The 13,830-nt window shown below is 40.7% G+C and overlaps 1 protein-coding gene across 10 annotated transcripts in view; it reads right to left on the minus strand.

Moving 5' to 3' along the window:
- Positions 1 to 13,830, minus strand: part of MAP4 (microtubule associated protein 4) — a 197,325-nt gene that overhangs the window by 122,820 nt on the left and 60,675 nt on the right. For all 10 annotated transcript variants that reach the window (XM_059389616.1, XM_059389612.1, XM_059389610.1 and 7 more), the window contains exon 2: positions 2,484 to 2,725. In XM_059389616.1, coding sequence (XP_059245599.1) covers positions 2,484 to 2,706 — 223 coding nt within the window. In that variant the 5' untranslated portion in view covers positions 2,707 to 2,725. The remainder of the gene's footprint in view (positions 1 to 2,483; positions 2,726 to 13,830) is intronic.

Here is a 13,830-nt window from a genome sequence, read left to right on the forward strand (position 1 = left end):
AAACTATGATGACCCTCTATGTCAACTATACTCTTCTGTGCACCTGAGAACATTATCTTCAAAATACAGGAAATTAAAAGTGGCAGAATAGAGAAGAGAAAAAAACAAATCCACAAAATTCTGTGGAGACCTCAGTGTCTCTCCCTCTGAGAAACCTTTACAAGTAGATATAAAGTCCACTTTATATCTACTTGTAAACCCCGTCATGTTACTTCCAATATGCACAGAACACTGCCCATGGGGGCGCCTGGGTGGCTCAGTGGGTTAAACCTCTGCCTTTGGCTCAGGTCATGATCTCAGGGTCCTGGGATGGAGCCCCGCATTGGGCTCTCTGCTCAGTGGGGAGTCTGCTTCCCCGTCTCTGCCAGCCTCTCTGCCTACCTGTGATCTCTGTCAAATAAATAAAATAAAATCTTTAAAAAAAAAAAAAAAACACTGCCCATGACAGGCTGTATTCTAGACCATAAAACAAAATATGACAAGCTAAAATGAACTGAAATTTCAAAGGATGTCTTCTGACCACAAAAGAATTCAACTAAAAATCAATTATAGAAAGATATCTGGAAAATCTCCAAATATTGAGAAACTAACATATTTCTCAATAACCATGACTCATGGGGCGCTTGGGTGGCTCAGTGGGTTAAAGCCTTTGCCTTCAGCTCGGGTCGTGATCTCGGGGTCCTAGGATCAAGCCCCACATCAGGCTTTCTGCTCAGCAGGGAGCCTGCCTCCTCCTCTCTCTCTCTCTGCCTGTCTCTCTGTCTACTTGTGATCTCTCTCTATGTCAAATAAATAAATAAAATCTTTTAAAAAAAAATAATAACCATGGCTCAGGGGTGCTTGGGTGGCTCAGTGGGTTAAGCCTCTGCCTTCGGCTCAGGTCATGATCTCAGGGTCCTGGGATGGAGCCCTGCACTGGGCTCTCTGCTTGGCGGGGAGCCTGCTTCCCCCTCTCTCTCTGCCTGCCTCTCTTCCTACTTGTGATCTGTGTCAAATAAATTAAAAAATTTGTAATTATGTGTGGTGAAAATGTTAATTAGACATATTGTGGTGGTTATCTAACAAGACACAAAATAGGAAGTCATTATGTTGTATGCCTTAAACTAATATAATATTTTGTGTCAATTATGAAAAGAAGAAATGTTTCAAATCAATGACCTGAGCTGCCACCTTATAAAAACCAGAAAATAAGCAAATCAACTCAAAGCAGGCAGCAGGAAGGAAATATTAAATATGAGCAGAAATTGAAAATGGAAAAACAGGGGGGGGAAAAAATCTATGAAACCAAAAGCTGGGTCTTTAAAAACATCAGTAATCGAGGGGCGCCTGGGTGGCTCAGTGGGTTAAGCCACTGCCTTCGGCTCAGGTCATGATCTCAGGGTCCTGGGATCAAGTTCCGCATCGGGCTTTCTGCTCGGCAGGGAGCCTGCTTCCCTCTCTCTCTCTCTCTCTCTGCCTGCCTCTCCATCTACTTGTGATTTCTGTCAAATAAATAAATAAAATCTTAAAAAAAAAAATCAGTAATTGATAAACCTCTATGCAGACTCATCAAGAAAAAAGAGACACAAATTACCAATATAATAATGAAAGAGGGGCATAAAATAGATCCTACTGACATTAAAAGAATCAGGTAAGAGTTCAATTTTACCTCCATCCAACTGACAACTTAGAGGAAATGTGCCAATTCCTGAAAGATAAAAACTACCAAATCTTACTTAAGACGAAATAGATAACCTGAATAGTTCTACATCTCTTAAAGAAACTGAATTCCTAATAAAAAACCTGACCAAGAAAATTCCAGGCCCAGATGGGTTCTGTGACCAAGTCTATCCAACATTAAAGAAGGAAACATCAATTCTACACAAACTATGTCAGAAAACAGAACAGGAGGGAACATTTCCCAATTCATTTTATGATGCTGCATGACCTCAATTCTAAAATCAAAGGCATCACAAGAAAACTATAGACCAATATCCCATATAAACATAAATGCAAAAATCCTCAACCACATAGTAGCAAATGCGATCCAGCAACATGTAAAAGCAGTAAACCTCTTTTTTAAAGATTTAATCCATGGCTTAATCTTGACCTAGAATTACTCCCAAAGACAAAAAGTGGTACCTGATTCCATTCCAAATTCAGTCTTGATGTAAACATAGAATTTTACATATCTGACTTGTTACAAAACTACTGTCAAAGTAAAGGCAGAGCAGATAGTTTAATTTAGGAAATTAGGCAGATTATATAAGAGTTGAGACTTTATAGAAGAACCTTTAGATTAAAAGTTATCTACAGTTTCATGAACACACACTCAACTAAAGGGTAATGAACCTACATCTTTTTCTGAATTTCTGTTAGAAACCAAGGAGAAAGTGACTAGCTTATGCTAAAGAACTCAATTCAGTTTACTCAAAGTTTTTAAGATTATGACCCAAAGCATAATCCCTAATCTGCTTTCTCAGCAGCTTGGCTTAACTACTTACCTTCAACCTGGCTAGTATCCGAGCATGATTTCTTCTTTGATTCTGAATTCCCGGTTTTCTCATCAACATCCAGAAGAGGAATATAGTCTGTTTTTCCAACAGTTTCTCCCACAACATCATCAAAGGCCTCTGCCTCCAGCGTGGCAATAAAGTCCCGTTTTATCTCTTCCTCAATTTCTGGAGGTGGCTCTGTTAATGCATCTGCAAGACTGAGGTCAGCCATTTTGCACCACTGCAACTGCCTGGTTAAGGAGGAAAAAAATATTTCATAAGATGAGCACTGTGCAAAAGGAAACACATTCCTAAAAACTCTTCTCAGTTGTTCTAAACAAAAAAAGAAAAAAAATCTAGAACTTGAGAGCTAGAAGAGGCTCCCTCATTTCACAGATTAGAAAATCAAAGCTCAGTTGACATTCTTACCCGAAGTAAACACTATCTCACATCTCTCAGAAGTAAACAGACAAAAGCCATTTTGTCCTTTCCATTAATAAAATTGTCAAGAAAAAAAAAAACCCAACTTATCCAAAGTTACAGCCAGTAAGACTCATATCAGGTCTTTTGATTTCAAGTCTTATAAACTTACCAACTATCTCTTCCATCTTCATTTCTAAATCACATCCCAGAATATTTCTTAAAAGAATATACAAAAGGAGGTCAGATTACATTATATTCCCATTTGAAAAAAGGTTACAGGGCGCCTGGGTGGCTCAGTGGGTTAAGCCGCTGCCTTTGGCTCAGGTCATGATCTCAGGGTCCTGGGATCCAGTACTGCATCGGGTTCTCTGCTCTGCAGGGAGCCTGCTTTCTCCTCTCCCTCTCTGCCTGCCTGTCTGCCTACTTGTGATCTCTGTCTGTCAAATAAATAAATAAAATCTTTAAAAATAAAAAAAGGTTACAATACTATCAGGAGACAAAAGACTTACTTTGTTGAGGTTAAATAATGCTTCTTCAGGAATTTCCTGTGGATAGCTCCGTTAACCAAACTATACCTAGCCCTGTTGGCATGAAAAATACGTACATGTTCCCTGATTAGCTAGGGGTGGCAGCCCCTCTGTGTGGTCATGCCCTCACCATCTTTTCAGAACATGAGGCTCTCCAATTTTAAACACAACCTGAAGTTAAGAAGTATAGCCTACTGCAGGCAAAACTGCAGGTGACTAGCCCAGAAATACAGGAATAGTGTAGTAAAAATGCCAAAGGGCCTGCAATAAATTGAGCTCCCGATACATATACAGCACAGTGGGCAATAAAAAAAGTATTCTGGGTACCGTGTCTGCTTTCAAAAGGTCTAACTTAATAGAGACTCCAAGAGACTCAGAAAGATACGTGAACATGGGAGCTTTCTTGAGCAGGCAAAGGTAAATCAAACAGAAATCCTTAGTGGCATAGGGGCACATGGGTGGCTCAATCAGTGGGTCTCTGTCCCACTCTTGATTTTGCTTCAGCTTGTGATCTTGGGGTCCTGGGATGGAGCCCTGAGTTGGGTCGACTTGGGGGGTTCTCTCACTCTCTCTGCTGCTCCCCGCAACCCCGCATGTACAACAGTGGGCAGATGCACGCTCTCTCTCATAAATAAATTGATCTTTAAAAAAAACAATTTTATTTATGTATCTGACAGAGATCACATGTAGGCAGAGAGGCAGACGTGGGGCGTGGGTAGAGGAGGTGAAGCAGGCTCCCTGCTCAGCAGCGCGCAGGGCTTCCCGGCAGGGCTCGATCCAGGACCCTGAGATCATGACCTGAGCCAAAGGCAGAGGCTTAACCCACTGAGCCACCCAGGCGCCCCTAAATCAATCTTAAAAAAAAAAAAAAAAAAAAAAAAAAAACCAAACTAAAAAAGAACAAAAGAAGTTCTTAGCTGCATAGTATGACAGTTACAGCTTCTGTCTGCCTAGAAATTCATTCTTCCTTATCTCCACTGATATTCACTAACAGCCACCCCAGTGGTGTTGGACACATGACCAGGAAGAAGATGGTTGGAAAAGGAGTATCTCATAATGGAAGACCCACCTCGCGGCAGTTCAGTTGCCCTGGTTGTCTTCTTTCTCGAGTCTAAGTGAGCAACCTTCCATCTTTCTTTCTCCTAATTTAGTCAATCTACTGCTTGCAAGCAAAGAATCTCAACTAATACACAGTCTTTCCTCAACCCAGATTTTTAAAAGCCAGAATCTACTAGTAGATTCAAGCCATCTTTAAAGGCTCTTCTTTAAAACTGTCCTCCACTGTCTACCTCTCTCCAGCTAAATTTATTAAGGAAAAAGAAATACACACCAAGGAGTACAGTGATTCTATCTTCAACTTTGTCTCCACACATGAGTTCCTATCACAGTCATCAGTACGGAGCAGCACATATACAACCCATTTACAACACATGAATATGGATGGACACTCCCTACTCTATATGCCACCCAGGCTACTTTACACGTAAAGTATGATTGTCTCTCCAGATCCTGCCAGAAAAAATGCTGAAAAATGACTCATTAAAGAACTTTTTAAAAGCCTGACAAATTTAATGTCAATAAGTTCCATAAAAAGTAACTGCTTTTTCCCTTTTTTATGTTAACTATTATTAACAGTTAGCACTTGAAACCTATTATGAACCAAAAATAATAAAGGATGTCTATAATTAAACAGTTTCAAGGTCAAAGAACATTTGAAAGGGTATCTGTACCATCCCTAACAGAAGCTCCATTTTTTCCATAATACATACCTAGGACACTTCTTCCATGTAATCCACTCAAACTCCCTAATTTAGGACACAGGTGAAAATGCAGACAGAACCAACAATATCTTTCCAATCTCATTTACCTGAGTGCATATTCTCAAAGGGTAGCTCTTTATCCACAGTAATCTTTCCCTCTTTACCCCCACCCCAACCTCCCAAACCACTTCCTGGGCTGACATGTGGTTCATGGACTATGAATAGTGGCTTAAATTCAGCCTAAGAAGGTAAAACTGATAGAAAATTAGGCAGCTGGAAAGCAGGAAGGTCATTTGGCTCAGAGTGCATCTAGCCAACCACCCAGCAACTGTATCTCAACACAGCGAAGATATTCCTTTCTTGTCACTACATATAAATAGAAATATGATTTACACACACACACACACACACACACACACACACACACACACACAATTTACTTATGGAAAGTGAAGTACTGGCTTTTATCCAGGAAGCCCCAGTTTTCAATAAATTAAACAGATGATTCAATTTTATAGTTATTCTATTCTAAAATATATACAAGTATAATAAATTAAGTAAGTGTTCTACAGGTTTGTTAAACCGGTTTTGCCAGTGTTTTGGAATTGATTTTAATGAATTCAATGGGTGAATTTCATCCCACACTCACAGAACCATTTAAGGTCACTTAATATTCAGTTATGCCTTAAAATGTTGAGTTATGTAATTTATGGACATAAGGGTATGGTAAAATGTTACTCTCAAATCTGGATATTCAGGAAGGTCCAAAAATGTACCCGTATGAATGAGGACTACCTACTAAAAAGAAATGATCTCTTCTTGACTATTTATACTATTCCTTCCCCCCCCCCCCAATAAAAATAAGCATTTATTATCCTCCATTACAGGAGTCCCAGGAGAAGGCAATATCATGGCTGATCAATTCAGTAACTCAATGACTTTCAAGGACCCAGGTTCTTTTCATCTTCTTATTTTTTTTTTAATTTTTTATTAACATATAATGAATTATTAGCCCCAGGGGTACAGGTCTGTGAATCACCAGGTTTACACACTTCACAGCACTCACCATAGCACATACCCTCCCCAATGTCCATAACCCAACCACCCTCTCCCTCCCCCAGCAACCCTCAGTTTGTTTTATGAGACTAAGAGTCTCTTATGGTTTGTCTCCCTCCCCATCCTATCTTGTTTCATTTATTCCTACCCCCCCCCCCGCCCCCGCCAAACCTCCCACGTTGCATCTCCACTTCCTCCTATCAGGGAGTTCTTTCTCTGACTGACTTATTTCGCTAAGCATAATACCCTCTAGTTCCATCCACGTTGTGGCATCTACTACACCTTTCTTATCTGTAAAAAAGTTTTACCTTTAAAAGGCTTTGTTTCTGGGAGGCAAAAAAAAAAAAAAAAAAAAAAAGCTAGGTACAGAAGTTTCTATGCCTCACTGAGGCACCAGTTCTAAAGCTTCCTGTGAGTCACGTTCAGGGGCTGAGTTCCCTAATCTGTAAAATGAGAGTGGTATGTTAAATGATTCCTGAGGCTGATTATTCTATAAGCGCTTATAATTTAGATTCATCACTTAAATTAGAAATAAACTGCACACAGATCCTCAATGTGCATGCCTGATTTTTATATGTCAAGTACTCCCAATTATAACTGGGTGCAGATTTATTAAAAGGCAAAAGCTTTTTGGCAAAGAGAAAGACTAAAAAACTCATCACTGCACAGTGCCCTGCTTGAGCAAATCTGACTGGAGCTTAAGAAACTCCACCCAGTTCTGGCTAACATCAAAGGAGACTTGACACCACTCTGCCAAAAAATAAGCCTCATATTATTTAACCAGGCACCAAGAGAACACACAGTTTTCAAGCATAGCGCTTTGGACATCTGATCTTTCATTCTGACTACATGCCTGAAGTGAAACTATCTGTTGAGAAGAGTTTTGAAAATATGTGAAAGAAGACAAGAAATAATGACATGACAAGATGATGAAGCACAGAACAGAATTTTGGGCTCCTGACTAGCCTCTGACTATTAATAGCCATGTACTCATGCGGAGTAAATAAGATATGATGAGCTCACAAAGCATCTCCTCTGTTGTATGGTTTACTTTAGATTACACACTCTGGAATTAGTTACTGAACGATTTTCTAGGTTTATAGAGACTGGTGTTCACAATTAATTTAAATACAAAGAAGTATGGGCAACTTCTCAAGGTCCCAAAATTCCTCCTGAAAATATTAAGTCAGGGGCGCCTGAGTGGCTCAACCCTTAGGCATCTGCCTTTGACTCAAGTCATAATCCTGGGGTACTAGGATCAAGTCCTGCATCGGGCTCCCTGCTCAGTGAGAAGCCTGGTTCTCCCTCTCCCAATCCCCCTGCTTGTGTTCCCTCTCTCGCTGTGTCTCCCTCTGTCAAATAAATAAATAAAATCTTAAAAAAAAAAACAAAAAAAAGCAGAAAATGTTAGGTCAGTCTTACCTATAGTCAGTCACTCACTCCAGATCTGTGTTGATTGTGTCTGATGAGAAATTACCATTAGCAATCTAGTCTGCAAATGGCCTGTTGCTGCCTTTGTCCTCCAGGATCTACTTCCTGGACCTGGACCCTCCACCCTCCCAAAGGTACTCCTCTGAAGCTAAAGTGGAGCAAGAAAACTCATGATGAAAAGAGAAACAGAAGCCTAATTCCCACCAACATAGTGAGACACTCTGCACAGCCACTGTCACATTTTCATTTCACTCTGTCACATTTGCCAAAACTGTACCAAGATTATTTGTGGTAGTCAGCATTCTCTTTTTTAGAAGTGTAAAAATAAAATAAAAGTGTAGAATCCTATTTCACGGGGCACCTGGGTGGCTCAGTGGGTTAAAGCCTCTGCCTTCAGCTCGGGTCATGATCCCAGGGTCCTGGGATCGAGCCCCGCATCGGGCTCTCTGCTCTGCGGGGAGCCTGCTTCCCTCTCTCTCTGCCTGCTTTTCTGCCTACTTGTGATCTCTGTCTGTCAAATAAATAAATAAAATCTTTAAAAAAAAAAAAAAAAAAGAATCCTGTTTCACAATTTCAAAGGGGGTAAAGGGACTTATACCCCAGAAGGCCCATCATTCCACCTTAGTGTGAGTTCAGTTCTTATCAAGTTAACTTTCCTCTTAATCCCAGAGATCAATTCCATGCAAAGTATTTAAGGTTTTTGGTTTTAGTGTGAAAAGGGAGAAGAATACTAACTTAGCAACACAGAACATTTCAGGGAACAAAGCAGATCTGGATAAGGTATCAAAATAGAGAGAGGATATGTGGTCCCAGAGTCCTAGGATGTCAAAGAAAGGGAAGTTATACAACGTCAAAGGCAAGCTCTTTTAAAATATTACCTCCTGTTAGTTTTAGAAGAAAGAAAAAAATTTTCCTCACAGTTACCTGGACTAATTGAAAAATGAAATTATTGTTTATAACACTGTATCTAAGGGAAATGCTTCTGAGTTCCAAATAACCAACTTAGTAAATAAACATTTAATAATAATGCTGAAAACAGCAGAAGACTGGGGCACCTGGGTGGTTCAGTTGGAGAAGCCTCTGCCTTGAGCTCAGGTCATGATCTCAGGGTCCTGGGATCGAGCCCCGCATTGGGCTCTCTGCTCAGCAGGGAGCCTGCTTCCCCCTCTCTCTCTGCCTGCCTCTCTATTTGTGATCTCTCTGTCAAATAAATAAATAAAATTTTTTTTAAAAAAGGGGGAGAAGACTGCTCATAATGCTCACTTAAATTTTCTTCATGATTAATATTCTATCAGTTTTTTTGGGCAGTGGGGATAGAGGGGTGAATTATGGACAAGATATAGAACTAAAAAGATCCATGGGGCTCATATTTTCTTCCTTTTTTTTTTTTTTTTTGGCATGACTGATCTAAACGGCAGAGAATTCTGAGGCCAACACTAAGCTGCTATCCCAGGACATTAGTGAAAGTGCTGGGACCAAAATGAAGTGCTTGTTCCTCAGGCTTGGAAGAAACCCAGCATCCCAGCCAGTTCCAGAGACCATTTATAATCTGACATGTTGGTGGTATAGCCTGCATCGTAACGATTTCATATTCAACATGAGATTTTTTAAGTTTGCCTAGCAAATCTTCAGTTACTAACAGGGGACTCTATTCCTCAGATCGGTTTTTTGCTGTTGTTGTTTTTAAGATTTTATTTATTTATTGAGAAAGAGAGCGAGAATGGGAGAGAGCACGAGAGGGGAGAAGTCAGAGGGAGAAGCAGGCTCCCTACTGAGCAGTGAGCTGGACGCAGGACTCAATCCCATCATCCTGGGATCATGACCCAAGGTGATGGCAGATACTTAACCAACTGAGCCACCCAGGCGCCCCCTCAGATTGGTTTTAATCAATTCCTTTCAGAGGTCTATTACACAGCAAGCTGACCCTTATTTGTCTGGTTTCTGTGTTCTGCTTTCAATTTATTTAACTAGAAAACTAGTTTGATTTATACTTTCAATCAGAACGGTATTTCATTCAAAGTAAAACCAATTTCTACTTGTAAAAAACCGATTTTTATTCCCATACAGCTGATTCCTGTATGGGAATCAGCTACCATCTTACAGAGCTCACAGGCACATGCGATCCCTGAGGCTAATTGGAATATCTCCTCCTCTTCCCCAGAACCAGAATGGCAAAGGCACAGCTCAGCAATGTCTTGACTATCCTAGCAATAAGCCCCAAACCCCTGCCGAATATATTAAGTTTCCACCCCCAGGTACCTCCCTACACACTTCAAGGACAACAGCTGTACTATTATGAACGGATGGTATTTGCAGGCTCCACAGGGTTCCGTTCAGAACCACCACTTGTCCTGTTCATCACAGGATTGCAACAGGAGAAAGCCCTTGATTACTAGAATAGCTGAGGCCATTGCCCAGTGACATTCCTATATAGAAGAGCACGTGGATTTTACTTCCATGTAGTCCCAAAAACAAAGAGCTCCTTTTCCCTATGCAGTTTTAGGGAACTCTGTCCTCGAAACATACAAACACTGCACACACATGCACACACATATTCACATACATAAAACCTTGTAGCCCAAGTCCCAATGCCTAGCTTGCGCACTTACAGGAACTATGCAGGCAGTCTGTGTTCAGTCCTGATCAAATGCATTTTGGACCTCTAAACAGGCACCTGCCTGCCACATTTCTGTCCCAGTGAATTTAAACCTATTTCTCCAAGAAGAATCATCTACACCAGATACCTCCCACTGTTAGCCATGTGATCCACTCAGCATGATGTCTGCTGAAGTCTGGTAATGTGCGCCAAGCCAAGAGGCGACAATGACACAGCACTTAAGTTTCTGCTCTAACCATCCTTAAGAGCGACTCTTCAATTTTATTTCAATTAAAAAAAAAAAGTCAATCTTAGGATGATTCTCAATACCTATTGCCCCCAAATTGTGGGGAAAAAAAATAGGTTTTTTAAAAATGTTACCATTCAGGGACACCTGGGTGGCTCAATTAAGCATCTGCCTTCAGCTCAGATCATGATCTCAGGGCCCTGGGATCGAGTCCCACATCAGGCTCCTTGCCCAGCATGGAGTCTGTTTCTCCCTCTGCCTGCCACTCCCCATGTTCCTGCTCTCTCTCTCTCCTCTCTCCAACAAATAAATAAATCTTTAAAAAAAAAAGTTACTATTCATCCCACTTATCCTTCCTCAGTCTAATTAAGAACCAAACACATTCAGAGTTTCCCTACACCTACCCAAAAAATTATTTCTAAACACTGAAGATCTCTAAAGGCTTTTATAAAAACACCAGTTCAAATAATCTAGATTCCAATTCCCTCACTTTAATAGTTAACAAAAAAAAGGAACCAGAAGAAACAAGTCATTTATAAATAAAGCTAGACTGAGGATCAGGCTAAGGGGAGACCCAGCAAACACCAGAATCACAAGCAGGATGACAAAATCTTGGATTTTTATAGTTTCTGTTTTATCTGACACAATGACATCACCATACTTCCAAATCTATTTTTCTTTTTTGCCTTACTTTTTCTTCTTAAAGTACAGCAATTGGGAGGAGTCCTGAAGATCAGGGGGAAAAAATCTGAGCCGATTTAAAAGGACCCCAATCCCTATTAGGAAAAAACACTCCAAACTCCTTTGGGTGATATCCAGGTCACATAATCCTATAGAGCCCAGACCTAGGACCTACCACAGCCATCAGCAGTTTGCCCTGGAGGCTCTCCCTGTACTTTAGTGAACACAGGACCAGCTGCCATCTTAGGAGCCTATCACTGACATTATTACCACACGGCCTTGCTCACACTGCTCTCCACACTACAAATCCTCTTCACTCCTTCCTCACTTGTCAAGAGTCTTGAAATCAACTATAATCAACCATCACCTTTTCTGTGATTCCATTCTGAGATCTGTTCTCCCGGTACCATTGAGAACTAACAGCTCACCTGTATTTCTACAGTAACAGTACAGTATAATCTGTACTGTAGTTAATTGTAGGTACCAGTGGCTCCCATAACTGCTAGATCCCAAAGGGGAAGGACCATGTCTAAGCAATGTGTGTATCTTCTCTTGGTCAATTACTTTACATAAGATGGCTAAAACAACAAAAAACAACAAAACAAAGGGGCTAGCTGAACAGAATTCTAAGATGGTATGACCAAAGTTAATTAAAAGTAGGAACACCTTTGTGGCTCCATAGGCTGTCTGCCTTCACCTCAGGTTGTGATCCCAGAGTCCTAAGATCAAGTCCCAAGTTGGGCTCCTTGCTTCTCCCTCTGCCTGCCACTCCCCCTGCTTGTGCACACGTGCTAGGTCTCTCTCTCACCAACAAATTTTTTTAAATCTTAAAAAAAAAAAAAAAAAAAAAAAAAAAAGTAGGTCTGGGGCGCCTGAGTGGCTCAGTGGGTTAAGCGTCGACTCTTGATCTCAGCTCAGGTCTAGATCCCAGGGTCATGAGGTCAAGCCCCGCAGTGGGCTCCACATGGGGCATGGAGCCTGCTTTAAAAACCAACCAACCAACCAACCAACCAACCAAAAGTCAACAAAAAACAAGTAGGTCTAATTTGAAATTAATCAGAGATGCTAAAACTACAAAAAATTCTTCAGAACTAGAAAAAGAATAAATATATTCAAGGCTGAAGGGTCACCATTAACTAGCATATTCACCTCATTTCTTCTTCTTTTTTTTTTTATTTTTTTTAAAGCTTTTATTTATTAATTTGACAGAGAGAAATCACAAGTAGACGGAGAGGCAGCCAGAGAGAGAGAGAGAGAGAGATAGGGAAGCAGGCTCCCTGCTGAGCAGAGAGCCCGACGCGGGACTCGATCCCAGGACCCTGAGATCATGACCTGAGCCGAAGGCAGCGGCTTAACCCACTGAGCCACCCAGGCGCCCCTCTTCTTCTTTCCAAACATAGCTTTATGCCAGAGCAATCAAGTTGTCCGCAATCATGAAAAGAAAGCCAACAAGGAGTAAGCATACAAGCCAGCTCTCCATGCTGGTCATCTTATCATTATTAGGCAGGCAATAAAAATAGCCCTCTGCTTCTAGAAAAGCACAACAACATGATGCAATATGGCCGAAACAAACAGCATTTTGTTGAAGAGATAAGCTACCACCGTCATGTTAGCATCACTGTATAAAACATATTTTGTAGTTATTAAAATGTGAAATCTCCATCGTACCAGATCACATATGTCTGTCAAGTAGTAAATATACTGTGTAATTTTAGTATTAACTAGTGTTGGGGAAATTGGGTGAAGAGAAAAAGTATTCACACTTCATCAGCACCCAGCTCTTGAGAACTGTTTAAGAAAAAAAAAATCTCTCCATCGAGCCAAGTGAAGTGTCTCTCTTAAGCTCAGAGCCAGAGCGTGCTCTATTTTATTGTTTAAGATGTCAGTGAACATAAAGGAAAATGAAAGACTGAATTAAGAGGAGAATGAGGATCTGTGCTGATTAATTCTGCAATTATTTATCACAGACACATATAATGTGTGTCTCCTCCAGAATCCCACTGGACTTGGGAGTTCCTAGATGGCAGGGACACATCTTTTCCACCTTTTATCCTGGGCATCTAGTACAGTAGTGACACCTGGGTGGATCTCAGCTGCGCATTCATCCTACTGAGTGTGCTCTGTTCCGTATCATGACACAGCCTTCTCTTGCTGGATTTGACACCTGCCTAGTTGAAGGACCCTTCTGGCTCTTTCACTGTGGGTCCTGGGCACAGATCAGCATTGGGGTAGAGCAGCCCTGCTCTTCTGAGCAGGAGAGAAGAAAGCACAAACTCTACAGCAGTAGTTAGCAGGCATTTTGTATAAAGACCTTAGTGGTGGTAGTAAATAACTTGCCTTTAACATAAAAGTGCCTTATGGATGCTTTCAAATGAGGGAAGGGGGTAAAAAAAAAAAAAAAAGCCTAGAAGTAAAAATAGTAACACTAAGTGAAAACTGAACAAGCAAAGTAAAAACCAAAGGAATCTTTCACGTTAATAATTAGCATCATTTTTAACATTTTACCTGAAACAGAAGTAAAGATCTGAGTCAAAGTGAAATGCCACAGGATCAGAATCATTCAGGGACTGAGGGGAACAATTTCAGTTTTTAAGTGTTGATTTTTTTTTTTTTTAAGATTTTACTTATTTATTTG

This window comes from Mustela nigripes, chromosome 2, assembly GCF_022355385.1.
Source record: "Mustela nigripes isolate SB6536 chromosome 2, MUSNIG.SB6536, whole genome shotgun sequence".
In the NCBI taxonomy this organism is placed as follows: Eukaryota; Metazoa; Chordata; class Mammalia; order Carnivora; family Mustelidae; genus Mustela; species Mustela nigripes.